General features: G+C 48.3%; 1 protein-coding gene across 5 annotated transcripts in view; it reads left to right on the top strand.

Annotated features, from left to right (window-relative positions):
• Positions 1–688: 688 nt before the first annotated feature.
• LOC139370016 (axin-1-like) overlaps positions 689–25,357 on the top strand; it is a 32,999-nt gene continuing 8,330 nt past the window's right edge. For 3 of the 5 annotated variants that reach the window (XM_071109305.1, XM_071109304.1, XM_071109300.1), the window contains exons 1-10: positions 1,577–1,747; positions 5,587–6,184; positions 6,465–6,579; positions 10,407–10,591; positions 10,731–10,874; positions 13,087–13,230; positions 13,368–13,464; positions 18,269–18,406; positions 18,968–19,343; positions 24,385–24,595. In XM_071109305.1, the coding sequence (XP_070965406.1) occupies positions 5,664–6,184; positions 6,465–6,579; positions 10,407–10,591; positions 10,731–10,874; positions 13,087–13,230; positions 13,368–13,464; positions 18,269–18,406; positions 18,968–19,343; positions 24,385–24,595 (1,931 nt within the window). In that variant the 5' untranslated portion in view covers positions 1,577–1,747; positions 5,587–5,663. Of the gene's footprint in view, positions 785–1,576; positions 1,748–1,982; positions 2,305–5,586; positions 6,185–6,464; positions 6,580–10,406; positions 10,592–10,730; positions 10,875–13,086; positions 13,231–13,367; positions 13,465–18,268; positions 18,407–18,967; positions 19,344–24,384; positions 24,596–25,357 lie in introns of those variants that run through there. The other 2 variants (XM_071109302.1, XM_071109303.1) reach the window with 2 other exon arrangements.

Here is a 25,357-nt window from a genome sequence, read left to right on the forward strand (position 1 = left end):
TGAACCAACACATCCAGGCTGTGTAAGGGCTATTTGACCAAGAAAGAGAGTGATAGAGGGCTGCATCAGATGACCTGGTCTCCACAATCACCCGACCTCAACCCAATTGAGATGGTTTGGTATAAGTTGGACCGTAGAGTGAAGGAAAAGCAGCCAACAAGTGCTCAGAATATGTGGGAACTCCTTCAAGACTGTTGGAAAAGCATTCCAGGTGACTACACCATGAAGCTGGTTGAGAGAATGCCAAGAGTGTTCAAAGCTGTCATCAAGGCAAAGGATGGCTACTTTGAATGATCTAAAATATATATAGACTTGTTTAACATTTTTTTGGTTACTACATGATTCCATATGTGTTATTTCATAGTTTTGATGTCTTCACTATTATTCTACAGTGTAGAAGAACGTTAAAATAAAGTAAATCCCTTGAATGAGTAGGTGTGTCCAACATTTTGACTGGTGTACTGTATAACTAGAATTATAGTATATTTCTAGTGTTTGAATACATAGACTATGGTTGATTGCACTGGCCAAGTAACTATGAGTATAATGACTTGGTTTTTACTATTGAGTCTCCCTCCTTCCTTTCCGATCTCTCCCTCTCTCCTCTCACCCTCCCCCCTTCGCACCCTCCCCCCTTCTCTCCACAGGTCGACGCCTGACTTACTGGCTACAGGCGTGTGACTGACAGCTCGACTGTCGGCGGCATGCTCTCTCGCTGTCCTGCTGTCAGTCACTCTGGAGATGGGTTCTGCGCCAAGGCGACCGGAGCAGCAACAGCGGAAAGGTAGACTTATACAGATTTCTTCGTTTATATAATGTCTGTTTTGGGCTGTTGTTTCTGGTTGACTTTTTTTGTCTATTTAATTGTAGGGATTATCTTTTTTTTTTTTTTAAATCTTTTTTTGTAAGCGAAGACAAGAGGCTACTTTTGCTTTTGGTTCGTCTTTACCTGGCTGTTTTTATTGAGCACATACTGTCATGTGGAACGTGTTTCTAGTCGCCGCTGTGTTGGACCCTGTAAAACCATTCAAAGGTGCGCGTGGGGCTACGTCATTCTATTAATTTGCCATTCGGTTCACATTGTAAGAAAAGTATCGAATCTTCGATTCTGCTTATTGATCAGTGGTTTGTAATTGCTTGGTTATTTTTCTAGACATTCTATCTCGTATGTAATGTAACGGGTGTCATCAGTGTATTCATTGTGTAGTCAAATCGATCATTTCTATAAAGTACCTTATAGCCCTTTCCTGCACGAGGACAGAAATTATTTTTTTCAGGATTGAGATAATTGTTTTTGTCTTCTTTAATCTTTCCTGAATAAACCCAACAATTTAACCTATTATCCATCCTGTGTTTATTAATTGAGTCAATTCAATACCTACATCATATTTGGTTTCTTATTAAAATTGGCAAATGTTTATTGGCAATGTTCTGAACATTCGCTCCACGGGACATTCCAATGTGCTCCTCTCTCCCGGTGTAGTGTGTCTTTCCGAACGGACGAGGCGCTGTTAAACACACACTCGATACTTAGCGCACACCGACCGTCATTCTCTCTCTCTCTCTCTGCTTGGAGTGTATTTGGAGACCTCCATGGCCACGGGGAGTTGAGAGGGCAAGACGGAAAGGCTTGTTGTCTTTCACGTTTTAATACTACCCAAGTTGTCCTTATGCCGCGTTTCACACACTACTGTTCTCGCCACTATCCCCGATGCGGTGGAAAACGGGGTGCGGGCTTTCAGATACGGTAGGTTGTATACTTTAAGCCGCTAAATACGGGATGTTTTGGTGTTATGTTTTTAGGTAGCTTGTTAGCCCTTTAGCCAAGCGGCGGGGGGTGAAACGTGCCTTCGCTTTCTTCTGGTGTGTTTTGATCCGTGATCGAAGGGGCTGGTTGCGCTTTGATCGATCAAACTGCGTCGGGATGTTCGTATCCCGTCCGGGTTAGTTTAGTCATCTGGCTCATGTTTACTGTGTTAAAGTAGTGTGTTGCGGGCCACCTCAAGGGGCTGAGTGGAGGACAGGGAAGGCAGCAGGCCCGTCTTGTGTGGAGTTTGTTGCCACCGTCTTTCGGGGAGGCCGAGATGAATGGGATCTCACTTCAACGCGATGGGAGGGAGAGGCTTGCTACGGTACCGGAGGAAGCGAGAGGACTGGACTAACCGGCTGGCTACGGTACCGGAGGAAGCGAGAGGACTGGACTAACCGGCTGGCTACGGTACCGGAGGAAGCGAGAGGACTGGACTAACCGGCTGGCTACGGTACCGGAGGAAGCGACAGGGCTGAACTAACCTGATAGTTACGGTACCGGAGGATCTAGCTATGTTTTTGTTAAACGGGCAGATAACTAACTAACGCGTACCGGCGACGTTAATGTAACGAAGCTAACTAGCTATTAGCTAACGTTAGTTATCCACTGTTATCTTGTTTAACCATAACTTCTGTTTTGATGAGCTATTACGGTGCTACCTGACTAACAACTAACCGGTGGTTTATAATGACCGTATTTCCTAACCTGTCCGGTGTTGATCCTTGCTGTTAGCCGTCATTGTGGAAGTTGAAAGCAGCATGGCTCTGCTAGCAGGTGCCAGGTACAACCTCTTTTTGATGAGTTGGCCAGTTATTTGCTTCAAAACATGTTCGTGTTGACGGGAGGTAAACCTTAATTCATTGTGTCTGTAGAGGGAAGACCAGCGGTTCCGTGTTTTATAGTGTAAACACATCGCAGCTTATCGTCCTGAATCACTGTTATTAACACGACAGGACATTCCTCCCTTGTTCCTCTTCTCTTCTGTCCTCTTTCTCTCACTCAGATAATAAGTATTCTTTCAGTTTCACCTCTCCCATCCTCTGTCTCTGTGCTCTTCCCTCTTTTCTCCCAGGGTCAATCTGTGATCAGTATGTTCATTCTTTAGTTCAGCTCTGACCCTCTCAGGACCACCCCCCTCTTCTCTCCTCTCTCTCTCTTCTGTCAGGTAGGACAATTCCCCTCTTCTCTCCTCTCTCTCTCTTCTGTCAGGTAGGACCATCCCCCTCTTCTCTCCTCTCTCTCTCTTCTGTCAGGTAGGACCATCCCCCTCTTCTCTCCTCTCTCTCTCTTCTGTCAGGTAGGACCATTCCTCTCTTCTCTCCTCTCTCTCTCTTCTGTCAGGTAGGACCATCCCCATCTTCTCTCCTCTCTCTCTCTTCTGTCAGGTAGGACCATCCCCCTCTTCTCTCCTCTCTCTCTCTTCTGTCAGGTAGGACCATCCCCCTCTTCTCTCATCTCTCTCTCTTCTGTCAGGTAGGACCATCCCCATCTTCTCTCCTCTCTCTCTCTTCTGTCAGGTAGGACCATCCCCCTCTTCTCTCCTCTCTCTCTTCTGTCAGGTAGGACCATTCCCCTCTTCTCTCCTCTCTCTCTTCTGTCAGGTAGGACCATTCCCCTCTTCCCTCCTCTCCTCTCTCTTCTGTCAGGTAGGACCATCCCCCTCTTCTCTCCTCTCTCTTCTGTCAGGTAGGACCATTCCCCTCTTCTCTCCTCTCCTCTCTCTTCTGTCAGGTAGGACCATTCCCCTCTTCTCTCCTCTCTCTTCTGTCAGGTAGGACCGTTTCTCTCTAACTCATCCCCTTCTCCTCTCTCTTCTGTCAGGTAGGACCATTCCTCTATTTAACCCATCCCCCTCTTCTCTCCTCTCTCTCTTCTGTCAGGTAGGACCATTCCTCTCTAACTCATCCCTCTCTCCTCTTCTGTCAGGTAGGACCATTCCTCTCTAACTCATCCCCCTCTCCTCTCTCTTCTGTCAGGTAGGACCATTCCTCTCTAACTCATCCCCCTCTCCTCTCTCTTCTGTCAGGTAGGACAATTCCTCTCTAACTCATCCCCCTCTCCTCTCTCTTCTGTCAGGTAGGACCATTCCTCTCTAACTCATCCCCCTCTCCTCTCTCTTCTGTCAGGTAGGACCATTCCTCTATTTAACCCATCCCCCTCTTCTCTCCTCTCTCTCTTCTGTCAGGTAGGACCATTCCCCTCTTCCCTCCTCTCCTCTCTCTTCTGTCAGGTAGGACCATCCCCCTCTTCTCTCCTCTCTCTTCTGTCAGGTAGGACCATTCCCCTCTTCTCTCCTCTCCTCTCTCTTCTGTCAGGTAGGACCATTCCCCTCTTCTCTCCTCTCTCTTCTGTCAGGTAGGACCATTCCTCTCTAACTCATCCCCCTCTCCTCTTCTGTCAGGTAGGACCGTTTCTCTCTAACTCATCCCCCTCTCCTCTCTCTTCTGTCAGGTAGGACCATTCCTCTATTTAACCCATCCCCCTCTTCTCTCCTCTCTCTCTTCTGTCAGGTAGGACCATTCCTCTCTAACTCATCCCCCTCTCCTCTTCTGTCAGGTAGGACCATTCCTCTCTAACTCATCCTCCTCTCTCTCCTCTCAGGTAGGACCATTCCTCTCTAACTCATCCCCCTCTCCTCTCCTCTCTCTCCTCTCAGGTAGGACCATTCCTCTCTAACTCATCCCCCTCTCCTCTCCTCTCTCTTCTGTCAGGTAGGACCATTCCTCTCTAACTCATCCCCCTCTCCTCTCTCTTCTGTCAGGTAGGACCATTCCTCTATTTAACCCATCCCCCTCTTCTCTCCTCTCTCTCTTCTGTCAGGTAGGACCATTCCCCTCTTCCCTCCTCTCCTCTCTCTTCTGTCAGGTAGGACCATCCCCCTCTTCTCTCCTCTCTCTTCTGTCAGGTAGGACCATTCCCCTCTTCTCTCCTCTCTCTTCTGTCAGGTAGGACCATTCCCCTCTTCTCTCCTCTCTCTTCTGTCAGGTAGGACCATTCCTCTCTAACTCATCCCCCTCTCCTCTTCTGTCAGGTAGGACCGTTTCTCTCTAACTCATCCCCCTCTCCTCTCTCTTCTGTCAGGTAGGACCATTCCTCTATTTAACCCACCCCCCTCTTCTCTCCTCTCTCTCTTCTGTCAGGTAGGACCATTCCTCTCTAACTCATCCCCCTCTCCTCTTCTGTCAGGTAGGACCATTCCTCTCTAACTCATCCCCCTCTCCTCTCTCTTCTGTCAGGTAGGACCATTCCTCTCTAACTCATCCCCCTCTCCTCTCTCTTCTGTCAGGTAGGACCATTCCTCTCTAACTCATCCCCCTCTCCTCTCTCTTCTGTCAGGTAGGACCATTCCTCTCTAACTCATCCCCCTCTCCTCTCTCTTCTGTCAGGTAGGACCATTCCTCTCTAACTCATCCCCCTCTCCTCTCTCTTCTGTCAGGTAGGACCATTCCTCTCTAACTCATCCCCCTCTCCTCTCCTCTCTCTCCTCTCAGGTAGGACCATTCCTCTCTAACTCATCCCCCTCTCCTCTCCTCTCTCTCCTCTCAGGTAGGACCATTCCTCTCTAACTCATCCCCCTCTCCTCTCCTCTCTCTTCTGTCAGGTAGGACCATTCCTCTCTAACTCATCCCCCTCTCTAAACTCATCCCCTTCTCCTCTTCTGTCAGGTAGGACCATTCCTCTCTAACTCCTCCCCCTCTCCTCTTCTGTCAGGTAGGACCATTCCTCTCTAACTCCTCCCCCTCTCTAACTCCTCCCCCTCTCCTCTTCCACCACAGGAAGAACCTCTCATCTCCAGCTGTTCTAGAGGTGTGGGTGTGACCGGTGCCCGACCCAGTGGTCCCCGACCAGAGACATGAGTGTGGTCCGAGACCCACAGGGGGCGTACAGGGGGGTGGTAGGGGGCGACCATCTGGGGGGTCTAGGGGTGGGGATGGGGGTGGACCCCCACAGCCACTTCACAGAGCACGCCCCTCGACCCCCTGTCCCTGGAGAAGAGGGGGACAACCGTGACCCCCACCACCTCCCCTCCAGCCATGGAGGCCGCCCCCCCACCCAGTCCACCTGCTACCCCCCCTCCAAAACAGACCCCTCCTTCCGTAGTAGCGAGTCCCCATCCTCGGCCACCCCCACCCCCAGGCGGCCGGACCTGGACCTAGGGTACGAGCCTGAGGGCAGCGCCTCCCCCACGCCTCCCTACCTGAAGTGGGCGGAGTCGCTCCACTCTCTCCTGGATGACCAAGAGGGCATCCAGCTGTTCAGGGGCTTCCTGAGACAGGAGGGCTGTGGGGACCAGCTGGACTTCTGGTTCGCCTGCTCCGGATTCAGGAAGAGCAGCCAGGAGAAGAGGCCCAAGCTGGCCAAGGCCATTTACAGGTAGGGATGACTTTTCTCTCTCTCATCTCTCTAGTCTCTCTTTCTTTCTCTCTATCACTCTATTCTCTCTCTTCTCTCTCTATCACTCTCTATTCTCTCTCCTCTCTCTTCTCTCTCTCGCTTTCACTCTCTATTCTCTATTCTCTCTCTTTCACGCTCTATTCTCTATTCTCTCTATTCTCTCTCTCATCTCTCTATTCTCTCTCTCTCATCTCTGTATTCTCTCTCTCATCTCTCTAGTCTCTTCTCTCTCTCATCTCTGTATTCTGTCTCCTTCCAGGAAGTATATCCAGGATAGTAACGGCATCGTGTCGAGGCAGATTAAACCAGCTACTAAGAGCTTCATCAGAGACTGTGTGGTTCGACTGCATCTGGACCCTGCCATGTTCCAACAGGTAGCAATGCATCAATCAATCATTATGTGGTGTTGGGACAGGAAGCAATACATCAACCAATCATTATGTGGTGTTCCAACAGGTAGCAATGCATCAACCAATCATTATGTGGTGTTCCAACAGGTAGCAATGCATCAACCAATCATTATGTGGTGTTCCAACAGGTAGCAATGCATCAACCAATCATTATGTGGTGTTCCAACAGGTAGCAATGCATCAACCAATCATTATGTGGTGTTCCAACAGGTAGCAATGCATCAACCAATCATTATGTGGTGTTCCAACAGGTAGCAATGCATCAACCAATCATTATGTGGTGTTCCAACAGGTAGCAATGCATCAACCAATCATTATGTGGTGTTCCAACAGGTAGCAATGCATCAACCAATCATTATGTGGTGTTCCAACAGGTAGCAATGCATCAACCAATCATTATGTGGTGTTCCAACAGGTAGCAGTGCATCAACCAATCATTATGTGATGTTGGAACAGGAAGCAGTGCATCAACCAATCATTATGTGATGTTGGAACAGGAAGCAGTGCATCAACCAATCATTATGTGATGTTGGAACAGGAAGCAGTGCATCAACCAATCATTATGTGATGTTGGAACAGGAAGCAGTGCATCAACCAATCATTATGTGATGTTGGAACAGGAAGCAGTTGTTTTATTAATAACCTTTCACTGACCAGGCAGATGGTTGAGAACACGTTGTTAATATCCTTTCGCTGACCAGGCAGATGGTTGAGAACACGTTGTTAATATCCTTTCGCTGACCAGGCAGATGGTTGAGAACACGTTGTTAATATCCTTTCGCTGACCAGGCAGATGGTTGAGAACACGTTGTTAATATCCTTTCGCTGACCAGGCAGATGGTTGAGAACACGTTGTTAATATCCTTTCACTGACCAGGCAGATGGTTGAGAACACGTTGTTAATATCCTTTCGCTGACCAGGCAGATGGTTGAGAACACGTTGTTAATATCCTTTCGCTGACCAGGCAGATGGTTGAGAACACGTTGTTAATATCCTTTCGCTGACCAGGCAGATGGTTGAGAACACGTTGTTAATATCCTTTCGCTGACCAGGCAGATGGTTGAGAACACGTTGTTAATATCCTTTTGCTGACCAGGCAGATGGTTGAGAACACGTTGTTAATATCCTCCTCTCGGGAGACACAGGAATCAGGACACATATACATTCATTGACATTTTATTGAGAACATATTTTCATGACCAGTTGTGGACAAGGGCTGGTTGTGTTGGTAGCTTGTACATAACCAACAACTGTGTGTTGCTGCTGGTAGTGAACCCAGCTTCCCTCTCTGTGTTGCTGCTGGTAGAGAACCCAGCTTCCCTCTCTGTGTTGCTGCTGGTAGAGAACCCAGCTTCCCTCTCTGTGTTGCTGCTGGTAGAGAACCCAGCTTCCCTCTCTGTGTTGCTGCTGGTAGAGAACCCAGCTTCCCTCTCTGTGTTGCTGCTGGTAGAGAACCCAGCTTCCCTCTCTGTGTTGCTGCTGGTAGAGAACCCAGCTTCCCTCTCTGTGTTGCTGCTGGTAGAGAACCCAGCTTCCCTCTCTGTGTTGCTGCTGGTAGAGAACCCAGCTTCCCTCTCTTTGTTGCTGCTGGTAGAGAACCCAGCTTCCCTCTCTCTGTGTTGCTGCTGGTGAAGAACCCAGCTTCCCTCTCGGTGTGTTGCTGCTGGTGAAGAACCCAGCTTCCTTCTCTCTGTGTTGCTGCTGGTAGAGAACCCAGCTTCCCTCTTTCTGTGTTGCTGCTGGTGTGGAACCCAGCTTCCCTCTCTCTGTGTTGCTGCTGGTAGAGAACCCAGCTTCCCTTTCTCTGTGTTGCTGCTGGTAGAGAACCCAGCTTCCCTCTCTCTCTGTTGCTGCTGGTAGAGAACCCAGCTTCCCTTTCTCTGTGTTGCTGCTGGTAGAGAACCCAGCTTCCCTCTCTCTGTGTTGCTGCTGGTAGAGAACCCAGCTTCCCTCTCTCTGTGTTGCTGCTGGTAGAGAACCCAGCTTCCCTCTCTCTGTGTTGCTGCTGGTAGAGAACCCAGCTTCCCTCTCTCTGTGTTGCTGCTGGTAGAGAACCCAGCTTCCCTCTCTGTGTTGCTGCTGGTGAAGAACCCAGCTTCCCTCTCGGTGTGTTGCTGCTGGTAGAGAACCCAGCTTCCCTCTCTCTGTGTTGCTGCTGGTAGAGAACCCAGCTTCCCTCTCTCTGTGTTGCTGCTGGTAGAGAACCCAGCTTCCCTCTCTCTGTGTTGCTGCTGGTAGAGAACCCAGCTTCCCTCTCTCTGTGTTGCTGCTGGTAGAGAACCCAGCTTCCCTCTCTCTGTGTTGCTGCTGGTAGAGAACCCAGCTTCCCTCTCTCTGTGTTGCTGCTGGTAGAGAACCCAGCTTCCCTCTCTCTGTGTTGCTGCTGGTAGAGAACCCAGCTTCCCTCTCTCTCTGTTGCTGCTGGTAGAGAACCCAGCTTCCCTCTCTCTCTGTTGCTGCTGGTAGAGGACCCAGCTTCCCTCTCTGTGTTGCTGCTGGTAGAGAACCCAGCTTCCCTCTCTCTGTTGCTGCTGGTAGAGAACCCAGCTTCCCTCTCGGTGTGTTGCTGCTGGTAGAGAACCCAGCTTCCCTCTCTCTGTGTTGCTGCTGGTAGAGAACCCAGCTTCCCTCTCTCTGTGTTGCTGCTTGTAGAGAACCCAGCTTCCCTCTCTGTGTTGCTGCTGGTAGAGAACCCAGCTTCCCTCTCTCTGTGTTGCTGCTGGTAGAGAACCCAGCTTCCCTCTCTCTGTGTTGCTGCTGGTAGAGAACCCAGCTTCCCTCTCTCTGTGTTGCTGCTGGTAGAGAACCCAGCTTCCCTCTCTCTGTGTTGCTGCTGGTAGAGAACCCAGCTTCCCTCTCTCTGTGTTGCTGCTGGTAGAGAACCCAGCTTCCCTCTCTCTGTGTTGCTGCTGGTAGAGAACCCAGCTTCCCTCTCTCTGTGTTGCTGCTGGTAGAGAACCCAGCTTCCCTCTCTCTGTGTTGCTGCTGGTAGAGAACCCAGCTTCCCTCTCTCTGTGTTGCTGCTGGTAGAGAACCCAGCTTCCCTCTCTCTGTGTTGCTGCTGGTAGAGAACCCAGCTTCCCTCTCTCTGTGTTGCTGCTGGTAGAGAACCCAGCTTCCCTCTCTCTGTGTTGCTGCTGGTAGAGAACCCAGCTTCCCTCTCTCTGTGTTGCTGCTGGTAGAGAACCCAGCTTCCCTCTCTCTGTGTTGCTGCTGGTAGAGAACCCAGCTTCCCTCTCTCTGTGTTGCTGCTGGTAGAGAACCCAGCTTCCCTCTCTCTGTGTTGCTGCTGGTAGAGAACCCAGCTTCCCTCTCTCTCTGTTGCTGCTGGTAGAGAACCCAGCTTCCCTTTCTCTGTGTTGCTGCTGGTAGAGATTCCAGCTTCCCTCTCTCTGTGTTGCTGCTGGTAGAGAACCCAGCTTCCCTCTCTCTGTGTTGCTGCTGGTAGAGAACCCAGCTTCCCTCTCTCTGTGTTGCTGCTGGTAGAGAACCCAGCTTCCCTCTCTCTGTGTTGCTGCTGGTAGAGGACCCAGCTTCCCTCTCTCTGTGTTGCTGCTGGTAGAGAACCCAGCTTCCCTCTCTCTGTGTTGCTGCTGGTAGAAAACCCAGCTTCCCTCTCTCTGTGTTGCTGCTGGTAGAGAACCCAGCTTCCCTCTCTCTGTGTTGCTGCTGGTAGATTCCAGCTTCCCTCATTTTTAGTCTCACTTTTGTTTTTTCTTTTGTTTTATAGCCCGAATGAACAATAAAGTTTTTGAAACTTTGTACTGAAGCGAAGTTGTCCCTCTCCCAGGCCCAGACGGAGATCCAGAGCACTATGGAGGAGAACACCTACCCTCTGTTCCTGAAGTCAGACACCTACCTGGAGTACACCCAGGCAGGGGAAGAGAGCCCCAAACCACCCAGCGACCACAGCTCCTCATCGGGTCCCGGGCAGCCCGGCTACCTGCCCACCCTCACAGAGGACGTAGAGTGGAGGTGTGTGTGTCTCTCTGTGTGTCTAGAGTCTGCGTGTATTCTTGTCTGTATTGTGGTGTTGTTGTCAGCACCATGTCACCAGGTTAAACTCCTGGTCCATTTCAATGTAGCTTGGTGAATTAAGGTGGTTGTGTTTCAGGTGCCGGGAGGAGGAGGAGGAAGAGGAGGGAGAAGAGGAGAGCGGGGATACGCAGGCCAGCAGGCTGACCCAGAGGTTGCTAATGGAGACGGCTCCTCACAGAGTGTCAACCAATTGGAGAGCAGGGGAAAGCCGAGAGTACAGGTAGGAGTCCAGAGAGCGTGTTTATGGACGTGTGTGTGTATGGATGTGTGTGTGTTTGCGCCTGATTGTGTGAAATTCATGACAGTGTTTAGTATTTGTCCGAGTGGTTGCTATGCAGTTGTGCCTGTAGAGAATCTCTGTGGGTTTGTACGCGTCCTACGCTGGGAGGATGCCCGTATCGCCGGGAGGATGCCCGTATATCGCCGGGAGGATGCCCGTATCGCCGGGAGGATGCCCGTATCGCCGGGAGGATGCCCGTATCGCCGGGAGGATGGCAGCATCGCCGGGAGGATGCCCGTATCGCCGGGAGGATGCCCGCATCGCCGGGAGGATGCCCGCATCGCCGGGAGGATGCCCGCATCGCCGGGAGGATGCCCGCATCGCCGGGAGGATGCCCGCATCGCCGGGAGGATGCCCGCATCGCCGGGAGGATGCCAGCATCGCCGGGAGGGCAACAAAACACGAAGCGGATGTAACTTATTTAGGAGAACAGCCATCATGTTGGAAACGGACATCATCATCATGCTGTCATCCAGAGTCACGTTCATCTTCCAAGATTTAGCTTCAATAATTAACATACGAGTTTGATCTGCTTCCTGTTTTGGAAAAAATATTGAGATACTGGTATCATCATAGCTCTAGTATTGTCTGATGAGGGAATATATATATACATATATATATATTACACACAATCTACACACAGTACCCCATAATGACATCACAATACTCCATGATGACATCACAGTACCCCATAATGACATAACAATACTCCATGATGACATCACAGTACCCCATAATGACATAACAATACTCCATGATGACATCACAGTACTCCATAATGACATCACAGTACTCCATAATGACATCACAGTACTCCATAATGACAAAGCAAAAATATTTTATTTTTTTAAAAACATTTATTAAAAATAAAAGACTATGACATTTACATAAGTATTCAGACCCTTTACTCAGTACTTTGTTGAAGCACCTTTGGCAGCGATGACAGCCTCGAGTCTTCTTGGGTATAATGCTACAAGCTTGGTACACCTGTATTTGGGGAGTTTCTCACATTCCTCTCAAGTTCTGTCAGGTTGGATGGGGAGCGTTGCTGCACAGCTATTTTCAGGTCTCTCCAGAGATGTTCGATCGGGTTCAAGTCTGGGCTCTGTCTGGGCCACTCAAGGACATTCAGATACTTATCCCGAAGGCACTCCTGTGTTGTCTTGGCTGTGTGCTTAGGGTCGTTATCCTGTTGGAAGGTGAACCTTCGCCCCAGTCTGAGGTCCTGAGCGCTCTGGAGCAGGTTTTGATCAAGGGTCTCTCTGTACTTTACTGTGTTCATCTTTCCCTCGATCCTGACTAGTCTCCCAGTCCCTGCCACTGAAAAACATCCCCACAGCATGATGCTGCCACCACTATGCTTCACCGTAGGGATGGTGCCAGGTTTCCTCCAGATGTGACACTTGGCATTCAGGCCAAAGAGTTCAATCTTGATTTCATCAGACCAGAGAATCTTGTTTCTCATTGTCTACGAGTCTTTAGGTGCCTTTTGGCGAACTCCAAGCGGGCTGTCATGTTCCTTTTACTCAGGAGTGGCTTCTGTCTGGCCACTCTACCATAAAGGCCTGATTGGTGGAGTGCTGCAGAGATGGTTGTCCTTCTGGAAGGTTCTCCCATCTCCACCAAGGACCTCTGGAGCGCTGTCAGAGTGATCATCGGGTTCTTGGTCACCTCCCTGACCAAGGCCCTTCTCCACCGATTGCTCAGTTTGGCCGGGCGGCCAGCTCTAGGAAGAGTCTTGGTGGTTCCAAACTTCTTCCATTTAAGAATGATGGAGGCCACTGTGTTCTTGGGGACCTTCATTGCTGCAGACATTTTTTGGTACCCTTCCCCAGAAATCCTGTTTCGGAGATCTGCTGACAATTCCTTCGACCTCATGGCTTGGTATTTGCTCTGACATTCACTGTCAACTGTGGGACCTTTTATATAGACAGGTGTGTCCCTTTCCAAATCATGTCCAATCAATTGAATTTACCACGGGTGGACTCTAATGTAGAAACATGTCAAAGATGATCAATGGAAACAAGATGCACCTGAGCTCAATTTCAACCTGTCATAGCAAAGGGTCTGAATACTTATGTAAATACAATTCTTTGCAAATATTTCTATAAAATCCTGTTTTCTGTGTGTGTGTGTGTGTGCGTGACCTCAGACCATGCAGAGAGCCGGTGGTTAACCCCTACTACGTGAACATGGGTTCTGCTCGCGCCCCGGCAACCAGCGCTAACGACAGTGAACAGCAGAGCTTGTCCAGCGTCTCCGACGGCGACACACTCTCACTGACCGGCAGCAGTGTGTGAGTACACACACACGGAAATACACACACACATCCTCTATCTCTCACACATACACTGTCATGGACTTTTTGCACAAACACACTGAAACACATTCTTCTGAATACTAGTGTGTGTGTGTGTGTGTGTGTGTTTGCAGGGATGGTGTTCCACCCTACCGGTATCGTAAACAGCATCGTAGAGAGATGCATGAAAGTGCCAAAGCCAACGGACGTGTGCCCCTACCTCATATACCTGTAAGTAGAATACACACTACCTCATACCCTACCTCATATACCTGTAAGTAGTATACACACTACACACTACCTCATACCCTACCTCACATACCTGTAAGTAGAATACACACTACACACTACCTCATACCCTACCTCATATACCTGTAAGTAGTATACACACTACACACTGCCTCATACCCTACCTCCTATACCTGTAAGTAGAATACACACTACCTCATACCCTACTTCATATAGCTGTATGTAGTATACACACTACTTTATACCCTACCTCATGCCCTACCTCACATACCTGTAAGTAGAATACACACTACCTCATACCCTACTTCATATAGCTGTATGTAGTATACACACTACTTTATACCCTACCTCATGCCCTACCTCACATACCTGTAAGTAGAATACACACTACCTCATACTCTACTTCATATAGCTGTATGTAGTATACACACTACCTCATACCCTACCTCATAGGGTAAGTATACACTATCAAAATACTAAATATTTGACATACTAAATAGTTTCACTGTTCCAGTAGAATGAATGTGGTCTCTATCTGGTGCCGGCTGTGGTCCTTAACAGTAGACCAGGTGAATGATGTTGATCTGATAGATGTTCTGTGGTCCTATCAGTAGACCAGGTGAATGATGTTGATCTGATAGATGTTCTGTGGTCCTATCAGTAGACCAGGTGAATGATGTTGATCTGATAGATGTTCTGTGGTCCTATCAGTAGACCAGGTGAATGATGTTGATCTGATAGATGTTCTGTGGTCCTATCAGTAGACCAGGTGAATGATGTTGATCTGATAGATGTTCTGTGGTCCTATCAGTAGACCAGGTGAATGATGTTGATCTGATAGATGTTCTGTGGTCCTGATAGATGTTCTGTGGTCCTATCAGTAGACCAGGTGAATGATGTTGATCTGAGAGATGTTCTGTGGTCCTATCAGTAGACCAGGTGAATGATGTTGATCTGATAGATGTTCTGTGGTCCTATCAGTAGACCAGGTGAATGATGTTGATCTGATAGATGTTCTGTGGTCCTAACAGTAGACCAGGTGAATGATGTTGATCTGATAGATGTTCTGTGGTCCTATCAGTAGACCAGGTGAATGATGTTGATCGGATAGATGTTCTGTGGTCCTGATAGATGTTCTGTGGTCCTAACAGTAGACTCTGTGAATGATGTTGATCTGATAGATGTTCTGTGGTCCTGATAGATGTTCTGTGGTCCTAACAGTAGACCCTGTGAATGATGTTGATCTGATAGATGTTCTGTGGTCCTGATAGATGTTCTGTGGTCCTAACGGTAGACCAGGTGAATGATGTTGATCTGATAGATGTTCTGTGGTCCTAACAGTAGACTCTGTGAATGATGTTGATCTGATAGATGTTCTGTGGTCCTGATAGATGTTCTGTGGTCCTAACAGTAGACCAGGTGAATGATGTTGATCTGATAGATGTTCTGTGGTCCTGATAGATGTTCTGTGGTCCTAACAGTAGACCCTGTGAATGATGTTGATCTGATAGATGTTCTGTGGTCCTGATAGATGTTCTGTGGTCCTAACAGTAGACCAGGTGAATGATGTTGATCTGATAGATGTTCTGTGGTCCTATCAGTAGACCAGGTGAATGATGTTGATCTGATAGATGTTCTGTGGTCCTGATAGATGTTCTGTGGTCCTATCAGTAGACCAGGTGAATGATGTTGATCTGATAGATGTTCTGTGGTCCTAACAGTAGACCAGGTGAATGATGTTGATCTGAGAGATGTTCTGTGGTCCTAACAGTAGACCCTGTGAATGATGTTGATCTGATAGATGTTCTGTGGTCCTGATAGATGTTCTGTGGTCCTATCAGTAGACCAGGTGAATGATGTTGATCTGATAGATGTTCTGTGGTCCTGATAGATGTTCTGTGGTCCTATCAGTAGACCAGGTGAATGATGTTGATCTGATAGATGTTCTGTGGTCCTTAACAGTAGACCCTGTGAATGATGTTGATCTGATAGATGTTCTGTGGTCCTGATAGATGTTCTGTGGTCCTATCAGTAGACCAGGTGAATGATGTTGATCTGATAGATGTTCTGTGGTCCTGATAGATGTTCTGTGGTCCTATCAGTAGACCAGGTGAATGATGTTGATCTGATAGATGTTCTGTGGTCCTATCAGTAGACCAGGTGAATGATGTTGATCTGATAGATGTTCTGTGGTCCTAACAGTAGACCAGGTGAATGATGTTGATCTGATAGATGTTCTGTGGTCCTAACAGTAGACCAGGTGAATGATGTTGATCTGATAGATGTTCTGTGGTCCTGATAGATGTTCTGTGGTCCTAACAGTAGACCAGGTGAATGATGTTGATCTGATAGATGTTCTGTGGTCCTAACAGTAGACCAGGTGAATGATGGTGATCTGATAGATGTTCTGTGGTCCTGATAGATGTTCTGTGGTCCTAACAGTAGACCAGGTGAATGATGTTGATCTGATAGATGTTCTGTGGTCCTATCAGTAGACCAGGTGAATGATGTTGATCTGATAGATGTTCTGTGGTCCTAACAGTAGACCAGGTGAATGATGTTGATCTGATAGATGTTCTGTGGTCCTAACAGTAGACCAGGTGAATGATGATCTGATAGATGTTCTGTGGTCCTAACAGTAGACCAGGTGAATGATGTTGATCTGATAGATGTTCTGTGGTCCTGATAGATGTTCTGTGGTCCTAACAGTAGACCAGGTGAATGATGTTGATCTGATAGATGTTCTGTGGTCCTAACAGTAGACCAGGTGAATGATGGTGATCTGATAGATGTTCTGTGGTCCTGATAGATGTTCTGTGGTCCTAACAGTAGACCAGGTGAATGATGTTGATCTGATAGATGTTCTGTGGTCCTAACAGTAGACCAGGTGAATGATGTTGATCTGATAGATGTTCTGTGGTCCTTAACAGTAGACCTGGTGAATGATGTTGATCTGATAGATGTTCTGTGGTCCTAACAGTAGACCAGGTGAATGATGTTGATCTGATAGATGTTCTGTGGTCCTGATAGATGTTCTGTGGTCCTAACAGTAGACCAGGTGAATGATGTTGATCTGATAGATGTTCTGTGGTCCTAACAGTAGACCAGGTGAATGATGTTGATCTGATAGATGTTCTGTGGTCCTAACAGTAGACCAGGTGAATGATGTTGATCTGATAGATGTTCTGTGGTCCTATCAGTAGACCAGGTGAATGATGTTGATCTGATAGATGTTCTGTGGTCCTAACAGTAGACCAGGTGAATGATGTTGATCTGAGAGATGTTCTGTGGTCCTAACAGTAGACCAGGTGAATGATGTTGATCTGATAGATGTTCTGTGGTCCTATCAGTAGACCAGGTGAATGATGTTGATATGATAGATGTTCTGTGGTCCTAACAGTAGACCAGGTGAATGATGTTGATCTGATAGATGTTCTGTGGTCCTATCAGTAGACCAGGTGAATGATGTTGATCTGATAGATGTTCTGTGGTCCTAACAGTAGACCAGGTGAATGATGTTGATCTGATAGATGTTCTGTGGTCCTATCAGTAGACCAGGTGAATGATGTTGATCTGATAGATGTTCTGTGGTCCTGATAGATGTTCTGTGGTCCTGATAGATGTTCTGTGGTCCTAACAGTAGACCCTGTGAATGATGTTGATCTGATAGATGTTCTGTGGTCCTGATAGATGTTCTGTGGTCCTATCAGTAGACCAGGTGAATGATGTTGATCTGATAGATGTTCTGTGGTCCTAACAGTAGACCAGGTGAATGATGTTGATCTGATAGATGTTCTGTGGTCCTGATAGATGTTCTGTGGTCCTAACAGTAGACCAGGTGAATGATGTTGATCTGATAGATGTTCTGTGGTCCTAACAGTAGACCTGGTGAATGATGTTGATCTGATAGATGTTCTGTGGTCCTGATAGATGTTCTGTGGTCCTTAACAGTAGACCAGGTGAATGATGTTGATCTGATAGATGTTCTGTGGTCCTGATAGATGTTCTGTGGTCCTATCAGTAGACCAGGTGAATGATGTTGATCTGATAGATGTTCTGTGGTCCTGATAGATGTTCTGTGGTCCTAACGGTAGACCAGGTGAATGATGTTGATCTGATAGATGTTCTGTGGTCCTGATAGATGTTCTGTGGTCCTAACGGTAGACCAGGTGAATGATGTTGATCTGATAGATGTTCTGTGGTCCTAACGGTAGACCAGGTGAATGATGTTGATCTGATAGATGTTCTGTGGTCCTATCAGTAGACCAGGTGAATGATGTTGATCTGAGAGATGTTCTGTGGTCTTAACAGTAGACCAGGTGAATGATGTTGATCTGATAGATGTTCTGTGGTCCTGATAGATGTTCTGTGGTCCTAACGGTAGACCAGGTGAATGATGTTGATCTGATAGATGTTCTGTGGTCCTGATAGATGTTCTGTGGTCCTAACGGTAGACCAGGTGAATGATGTTGATCTGATAGATGTTCTGTGGTCCTGATAGATGTTCTGTGGTCCTAACAGTAGACCAGGTGAATGATGTTGATCTGAGAGATGTTCTGTGGTCCTAACAGTAGACCAGGTGAATGATGTTGATCTGAGAGATGTTCTGTGGTCCTAACAGTAGACCAGGTGAATGATGTTGATCTGATAGATGTTCTGTGGTCCTAACAGTAGACCAGGTGAATGATGTTGATCTGATAGATGTTCTGTGGTCCTGATAGATGTTCTGTGGTCCTATCAGTAGACCAGGTGAATGATGTTGATCTGATAGATGTTCTGTGTCTAGCGTACGTACCGTGTGCCAAAGGATGTCCACGTTGAGCCGGAGAGGTTCGCTGTTGACCTCATCAGTCGACTGGAGGCAGTTCTGAGAGAGAGAGAAGCACAGGAGAGACTGGAGGAGAGACTGAAGAGGGTCAGGCTGGTACGTACTGGGAGGGTGTGGGTGTGACGTATCTGTGACGTGTGCGAGGTTTGGATGTGTGTGTGTGTTTGACGTGTGCGTGGTTTGGATGTGTGTGTGTGTGTGACGTGTGCATGGTTTGGATGTGTGTGTGTGTGTGTGACGTGTGTGTGACTTGTGCGTGGTTTGGATGTGTGTGTGTGTGACATATCTGTGACGTGTGCGTGGTTTGGATGTGTGTGTGTGTGATGTATCTGTGATGTGTGCGTGGTTTGGATGTGTGTGTGTGTGATGTATCTGTGATGTGTGCGTGGTTTGGATGTGTGTGTGTGACGTATCTGTGGCGTCGTTTGGATGTGTGTGTGTGTGTGATGTATCTGTGACGTGTGCGTGGTTTGGATGTGTGTGTGTGTGTGTGACGTATCTGTGGCGTCGTTTGGATGTGTGTGTGTGTGTGATGTATCTGTGATGTGTGCGTGGTTTGGATGTGTGTGTGTGCGTGGTTTGGATGGTAATCATCCCACACACTAACCTGCTTCTCCTCTAACCCCGCCCCTTCTTTCCTTTCCTGCTCTGTGATAGGAGGAGGAGGGTGACGACGCCGACGTCTCCATGGTAAACTCCCTTCCCCCCTACGGCAACAAGCCCCTCCCCCCATCCACCTCGTCCCTCTTCCCCCACTACGGGTCCCGTTATTCAGAGACCTCGTACAACGGTGTTCTGGCGCTACAGGACGCGCACGAGGAGAACCCGGAGGCCATCTTGGACGAACACGTGCAGAGAGTGATGGAGACGCCGGGGTGTCAGTCACCAGGCACCGGGAGACACTCGCCCAAGTCCCGCTCCCCCGACGGAGGGGTGTACCCTCCACCTCACTCTGGGAGAACCCAGTGGCCTCCAGGGGTGAAAGGTCACAAGCCAGGAGCCAAGGGAGGGGACCCAGCGGGGATGGGAGCAGGTATGTTGTTGTTGTCTTTATTTATCCAGGTTAGTCTCAATTAGGGCAGACCCCATTTAGTCGACTGGTAGATAGGCTGTTGGTCGACCAAGATTTTTTTTAGTCGAGCAGTGACAAATATATATATATAAAAAATAAAATGTATGGCACACAAGACACCTGTCTGATTCACGCCTGTCTGATTCACGCCTGTCTGATTCACGCCTGTCTGATTCACGCCTGTCTGATTCACGCCTGTCTGATTCACGCCTGTCTGATTCACGCCTGTCTGATTCACGCCTGTCTGATTCACGCCTGTCTGATTCACGCCTGTCTGATTCACGCCTGTCTGATTCACGCCTGTCTGATTCACGCCTGTCTGATTCACGCCTGTCTGATTCACGCCTGTCTGATTCACGCCTGTCTGATTCACGCCTGTCTGATTCACGCCTGTCTGATTCACGCCTGTCTGATTCACGCCTGTCTGATTCACGCCTGTCTGATTCACGCCTGTCTGATTCACGCCTGTCTGATTCACGCCTGTCTGATTCACGCCTGTCTGATTCACGCCTGTCTGATTCACGCCTGTCTGATTCACGCCTGTCTGATTCACGCCTGTCTGATTCACGCCTGTCTGATTCACGCCTGTCTGATTCACGCCTGTCTGATTCACACCTGTCTGATTCACACCTGTCTGAGTGGACTGAAGAGGACTGGCCACCCCTCAGAGCCTGGTTCCTCTCTAGGTTTATTCCTAGGTTCCTGCCTTTCTAGGGAGTTTCTCCTAGCCACCCCTCAGAGCCTGGTTCCTCTCTAGGTTTCTTCCTAGGTTCTGGCCTTTCTAGGGAGTTTTTCCTAGCCACCGTGCTTCTACACCTGCATTGCTTGCTGTTTGGGGTTTTAGGCTGGGTTTCTGTACAGCACTTTGTAACATCAGCTGATGTAAGAAGGGCTTTATAAATACATTTGATTGATTGACTAGTTCATTGGCAGAGGCCTGTTTTCTTGTTAATGCATTCAATAATATTCCAGTCTTCCCGTTGTTGTTGTTGGGGTGGACATGTTGTTTACAGAGCACACAGGCTACACACAGGCTACACTTATCAGGAAAAAAGTTTTGGATTTCATTCCATTTACGAGTTCTCTTTTGTTTGTAGCGATCCTGTCAATCATGAGTAACGACACACACCTGATTACACATCGAAGTAGTCCCATAGGCTACCTGATTACACATAGTAGTAGTCCTATAGGCTACCTGATTACACATAGTAGTAGTCCTATAGGCTACCTGATTACACATAGAAGTAGTCCCATAGGCTACCTGATTACACATAGAAGTAGTCCCATAGGCTACCTGATTACACATAGTAGTAGTCCTATAGGCTACCTGATTACACATAGTAGTAGTCCCATAGGCTACCTGATTACACATAGTAGTCCTATAGGCTACCTGATTACACATAGAAGTAGTCCCATAGGCTACCTGATTACAAATAGTATTAGTCCCATAGGCTACCTGATTACACATAGTAGTAGTCCTATAGGCTACCTGATTACACATAGTAGTAGTCCCATAGGCTACCTGATTACACATAGAAGTAGTCCCATAGGCTACCTGATTACACATAGTAGTAGTCCTATAGGCTACCTGATTACACATAGTAGTAGTCCCATAGGCTACCTGATTACACATAGTAGTCCTATAGGCTACCTGATTACACATAGTAGTCCTATAGGCTACCTGATTACAAATAGTATTAGTCCTATAGGCTACCTGATTACACATAGTAGTAGTCCTATAGGCTACCTGATTACACATAGTAGTAGTCCTATAGGCTACCTGATTACACATAGAAGTAGTCCTATAGGCTACCTGATTACACATAGTAGTAGTCCTATAGGCTACCTGATTACACATAGTAGTAGTCCTATAGGCTACCTGATTACACATAGTAGTAGTCCTATAGGCTACCTGATTACACATAGAAGTAGTCCTATAGGCTACCTGATTACACATAGTAGTAGTCCTATAGGCTACCTGATTACACATAGTAGTAGTCCTATAGGCTACCTGATTACACATCGAAGTAGTCCTATAGGCTACCTGATTACACATAGTAGTAGTCCTATAGGCTACCTGATTACACATAGTAGTAGTCCTATAGGCTACCTGATTACACATAGTAGTAGTCCTATAGGCTACCTGATTACACATAGTAGTAGTCCTATAGGCTACCTGATTTCACATAGTTGTAGTCCTATAGGCTACCTGATTACACATAGTAGTAGTCCTATAGGCTACCTGATTTCACATAGTTGTAGTCCTATAGGCTACCTGATTACACATAGTAGTAGTCCTATAGGCTACCTGGCCTGATTACACATAGTAGTAGTCCTATAGGCTACCTGATTACACATAGTAGTAGTCCTATAGGCTACCTGATTACACATAGTAGTAGTCCTATAGGCTACCTGATTACACATAGTAGTAGTCCTATAGGCTACCTGATTACACATAGTAGTAGTCCTATAGGCTACCTGATTACACATAGTAGTAGTCCTATAGGCTACCTGGCCTGCATAGTAGTAGTCCTATAGGCTACCTGGCCTGATTACACATAGTAGTAGTCCTATAGGCTACCTGGCCTGCAGGACGCCATGTTTTTTATCAGGATATTTTCAGGGCGCCATGTTTTTTATTAGTTGGTTTATGTCGGGCTGTTTTTACATAATGGTCATGGCAATAGAAGTTAGTTTTTAGATTTGTATTATTTTCATTTAGATATAATTTGTTTATTAGCCACGTGACATTGAGGGCGGTAGCCTAGTGGTTAGAGTGTAGGGGCGTTAGGTAGCCTAGTGGTTAGTGTAGGGGAGGCAGGTAGCCTAGTGGTTAGAGTGTAGGGGCGTTAGGTAGTCTAGTGGTTAGAGTGTAGGGGCGGCAGGTAACCTAGTGGTTAGAGTGTAGGGGCGTTAGGTAGCCTAGTGGTTAGAGTGTAGGGGTGGCAGGTAGCCTAGTGGTTAGAGTGTAGGGGCGGCAGGTAGCCTAGTGGTTAGAGTGTAGGGGCGGCAGGGTAGCCTAGTGGTTAGAGTGTAGGGGCGGCAGGGTAGTCTAGTGGTTAGAGTGTAGGGGCGGCAGGTAGCCTAGTGGTTAGAGTGTAGGGGCGGCAGGTAGCCTAGTGGTTAGAGTGTAGGGGCGGCAGGTAGCCTAGTGGTTAGAGTGTAGGGGCGGCAGGGTAGCCTAGTGGTTAGAGTGTAGGGGCGGCAGGGTAGCCTAGTGGTTAGCGTGTAGGGGCGGCAGGTAGCCTAGTGGTTAGAGTGGAGGGGCGGCAGGTAGCCTAGTGGTTAGAGTGGAGGGGCGGCAGGTAACCTGGTGGTTAGAGTGGAGGGGCGGCAGGTAGCCTGGTGGTTAGAGTGTAGAGGCGGCAGGTAGCCTGGTGGTTAGAGTGTAGAGGCGGCAGGTAGCCTAGTGGTTAGAGTGTAGGGACGACAGGTAGCCTAGTGGTTAGAGTGGAGGGGCGGCAGGTAGCCTAGTGGTTAGTGGTTAGAGTGGAGGGGCGGGGCGGGAGGTAGCCTAGTGGTTAATGTGTAGGGGTGGTAGGTAGCCTAGTGGTTAGAGTGTAGGGACGACAGGTAGCCTAGTGGTTAATGTGTAGGGGTGGTAGGTAGCCTAGTGGTTAGAGTGTAGGGACGACAGGTAGCCTAGTGGTTAGAGTGTAGGGGCGGCAGGTAGTCTAGTGGTTAGAGTGGATGGGCGGTTAGGTGGTTAGGCTATGATGATGTCTAGCTCCCTCTTCAGTCATTTTTTTTTTGTATCTCCGTGCTTAAAGCATCAAACAAGCTCAGTAGTCTACGTACGTACAGTGTTGACGTTGTATAATCAATGTGATGGAGTGTATTCAACCAACAGAACATCAGAGTAGGAGTGCTGTCCATAGAATCATATTCTTTATGATTTCAAAGGTCAATCTGATCCTAGATCAGCACTCTTATCCTGAGAGGCTTTATAAGTACAGGCCCAGGTACAGAGGTGAAATGTACCAAAGACCACCGCTAAACCAATCTCTTTTTGAGTGTGTCCATAAAGGCTGTTCCACCACATGGCTACCAGCATGGCTACCAGCATGGCTACCAGCATGGCTACCAGCATGGCTACCAGCATGGCCACCAGCATGGCTACCAGCATGGCTACCAGCATGGCCACCAGCATGGCTACCAGCATGGCTACCAGCATGGCTACCAGCATGGCTACCAGCATGGCCACCAGCATGGCCACCAGCATGGCTACCAGCATGGCCACCAGCATGGCCACCAGCATGGCTACCAGCATGGCTACCAGCATGGCTACCAGCATGGCCACCAGCATGGTTACCAGCATGGCCACCAGCATGGCCACCAGCATGGCTACCAGCATGGTTACCAGCATGGCTACCAGCATGGCCACCAGCATGGCCACCAGCATGGTTACCAGCATGGTTACCAGCATGGCTACCAGCATGGTTACCAGCATGGCTACCAGCATGGTTACCAGCATGGCTACCAGCATGGCTACCAGCATGGCTACCAGCATGGCTACCAGCATGGCAACCAGCATGGCTACCAGCATGGCTACCAGCATGGCCACCAGCATGGTTACCAGCATGGTTACCAGCATGGTTACCAGCATGGCTACCAGCATGGCTACCAGCATGGCTACCAGCATGGCTACCAGCATGGTTACCAGCATGGTTACCAGCATGGCTACCAGCATGGCTACCAGCATGGTTACCAGCATGGCTACCAGCATGGTTACCAGCATGGCCACCAGCATGGTTACCAGCATGGCTACCAGCATGGCTACCAGCATGGTTACCAGCATGGCTACCAGCATGGCCACCAGCATGGCTACCAGCATGGCTACCAGCATGGCCACCAGCATGGCCACCAGCATGGCTACCAGCATGGCTACCAGCATGACTACCAGCATGGCCACCAGCATGGCTACCAGCATGGCTACCAGCATCTTTGTTGGGTTAAGAGGTAGAGTTCTAGTTAGTTAACCTACATGTCTCTGTTCCCTCAGGTGTGTACCACCACAAGCATGGCTACCACTACCCCCCAGGGGGCACCAAGCCCAAAGAGCCCCAGATGGATGAGGTGGTGCTGGGTGGTGGAGGAGGAGGCTCCAGGACCCAGGGGAGTGGCCTGTGGAACGGGGAGGCCCACCACTACTCTACCGGGAAGGGACGCAACTACGCAGATGGGGCTGGGACCATGGACGCAATGGGCTATAGGTTAGTACCTGGGGGGGTTATGGGTTATCAGTGTTGTTGTACTTGAGGCTAGGACTCGAACTAATCTCGGACTCAAGTCACGATTTTCATGACTAGAACAGTTCAGCCTTACTAATGTAGAACGCTGTCCAGTAGCTAGCCTTACTAATGTAGAACACTGTCCACTAGCTAGTCTTACTAATGTAGAACACTGTCCACTAGCTTGTCTTACTAATGTAGAACTCTGTCCACTAGCTAGTCTTACTAATGTAGAACTCTGTCCAGTAGCTAGCCTTACTAATGTAGAACACTGTCCACTAGCTAGCCTTACTAATGTAGAACACTGTCCACTAGCTTGTCTTACTAATGTAGAACTCTGTCCACTAGCTAGCCTTACTAATGTAGAACACTGTCCACTAGCTAGCCTTACTAATGTAGAACTCTGTCCACTAGCTAGTCTTACTAATGTAGAACACTGTCCACTAGCTAGTCTTACTGATGTAGAACACTGTCCACTAGCTAGTCTTACTGATGTAGAACACTGTCCACTAGCTAGCCTTACTGATGTAGAACACTGTCCACTAGCTAGCCTTACTAATGTAGAACTCTGTCCACTAGCTAGCCTTACTAATGTAGAACACTGTCCACTAGCTAGTCTTACTGATGTAGAACACTGTCCACTAGCTAGCCTTACTAATGTAGAACACTGTCCACTAGCTAGTCTTACTGATGTAGAACACTGTCCACTAGCTAGTCTTAATCATGTAGAACACTGTCCACTAG

This window comes from Oncorhynchus clarkii, chromosome 17 (genome assembly GCF_045791955.1).
Source record: "Oncorhynchus clarkii lewisi isolate Uvic-CL-2024 chromosome 17, UVic_Ocla_1.0, whole genome shotgun sequence".
Lineage (NCBI taxonomy): Eukaryota > Metazoa > Chordata > Actinopteri > Salmoniformes > Salmonidae > Oncorhynchus > Oncorhynchus clarkii.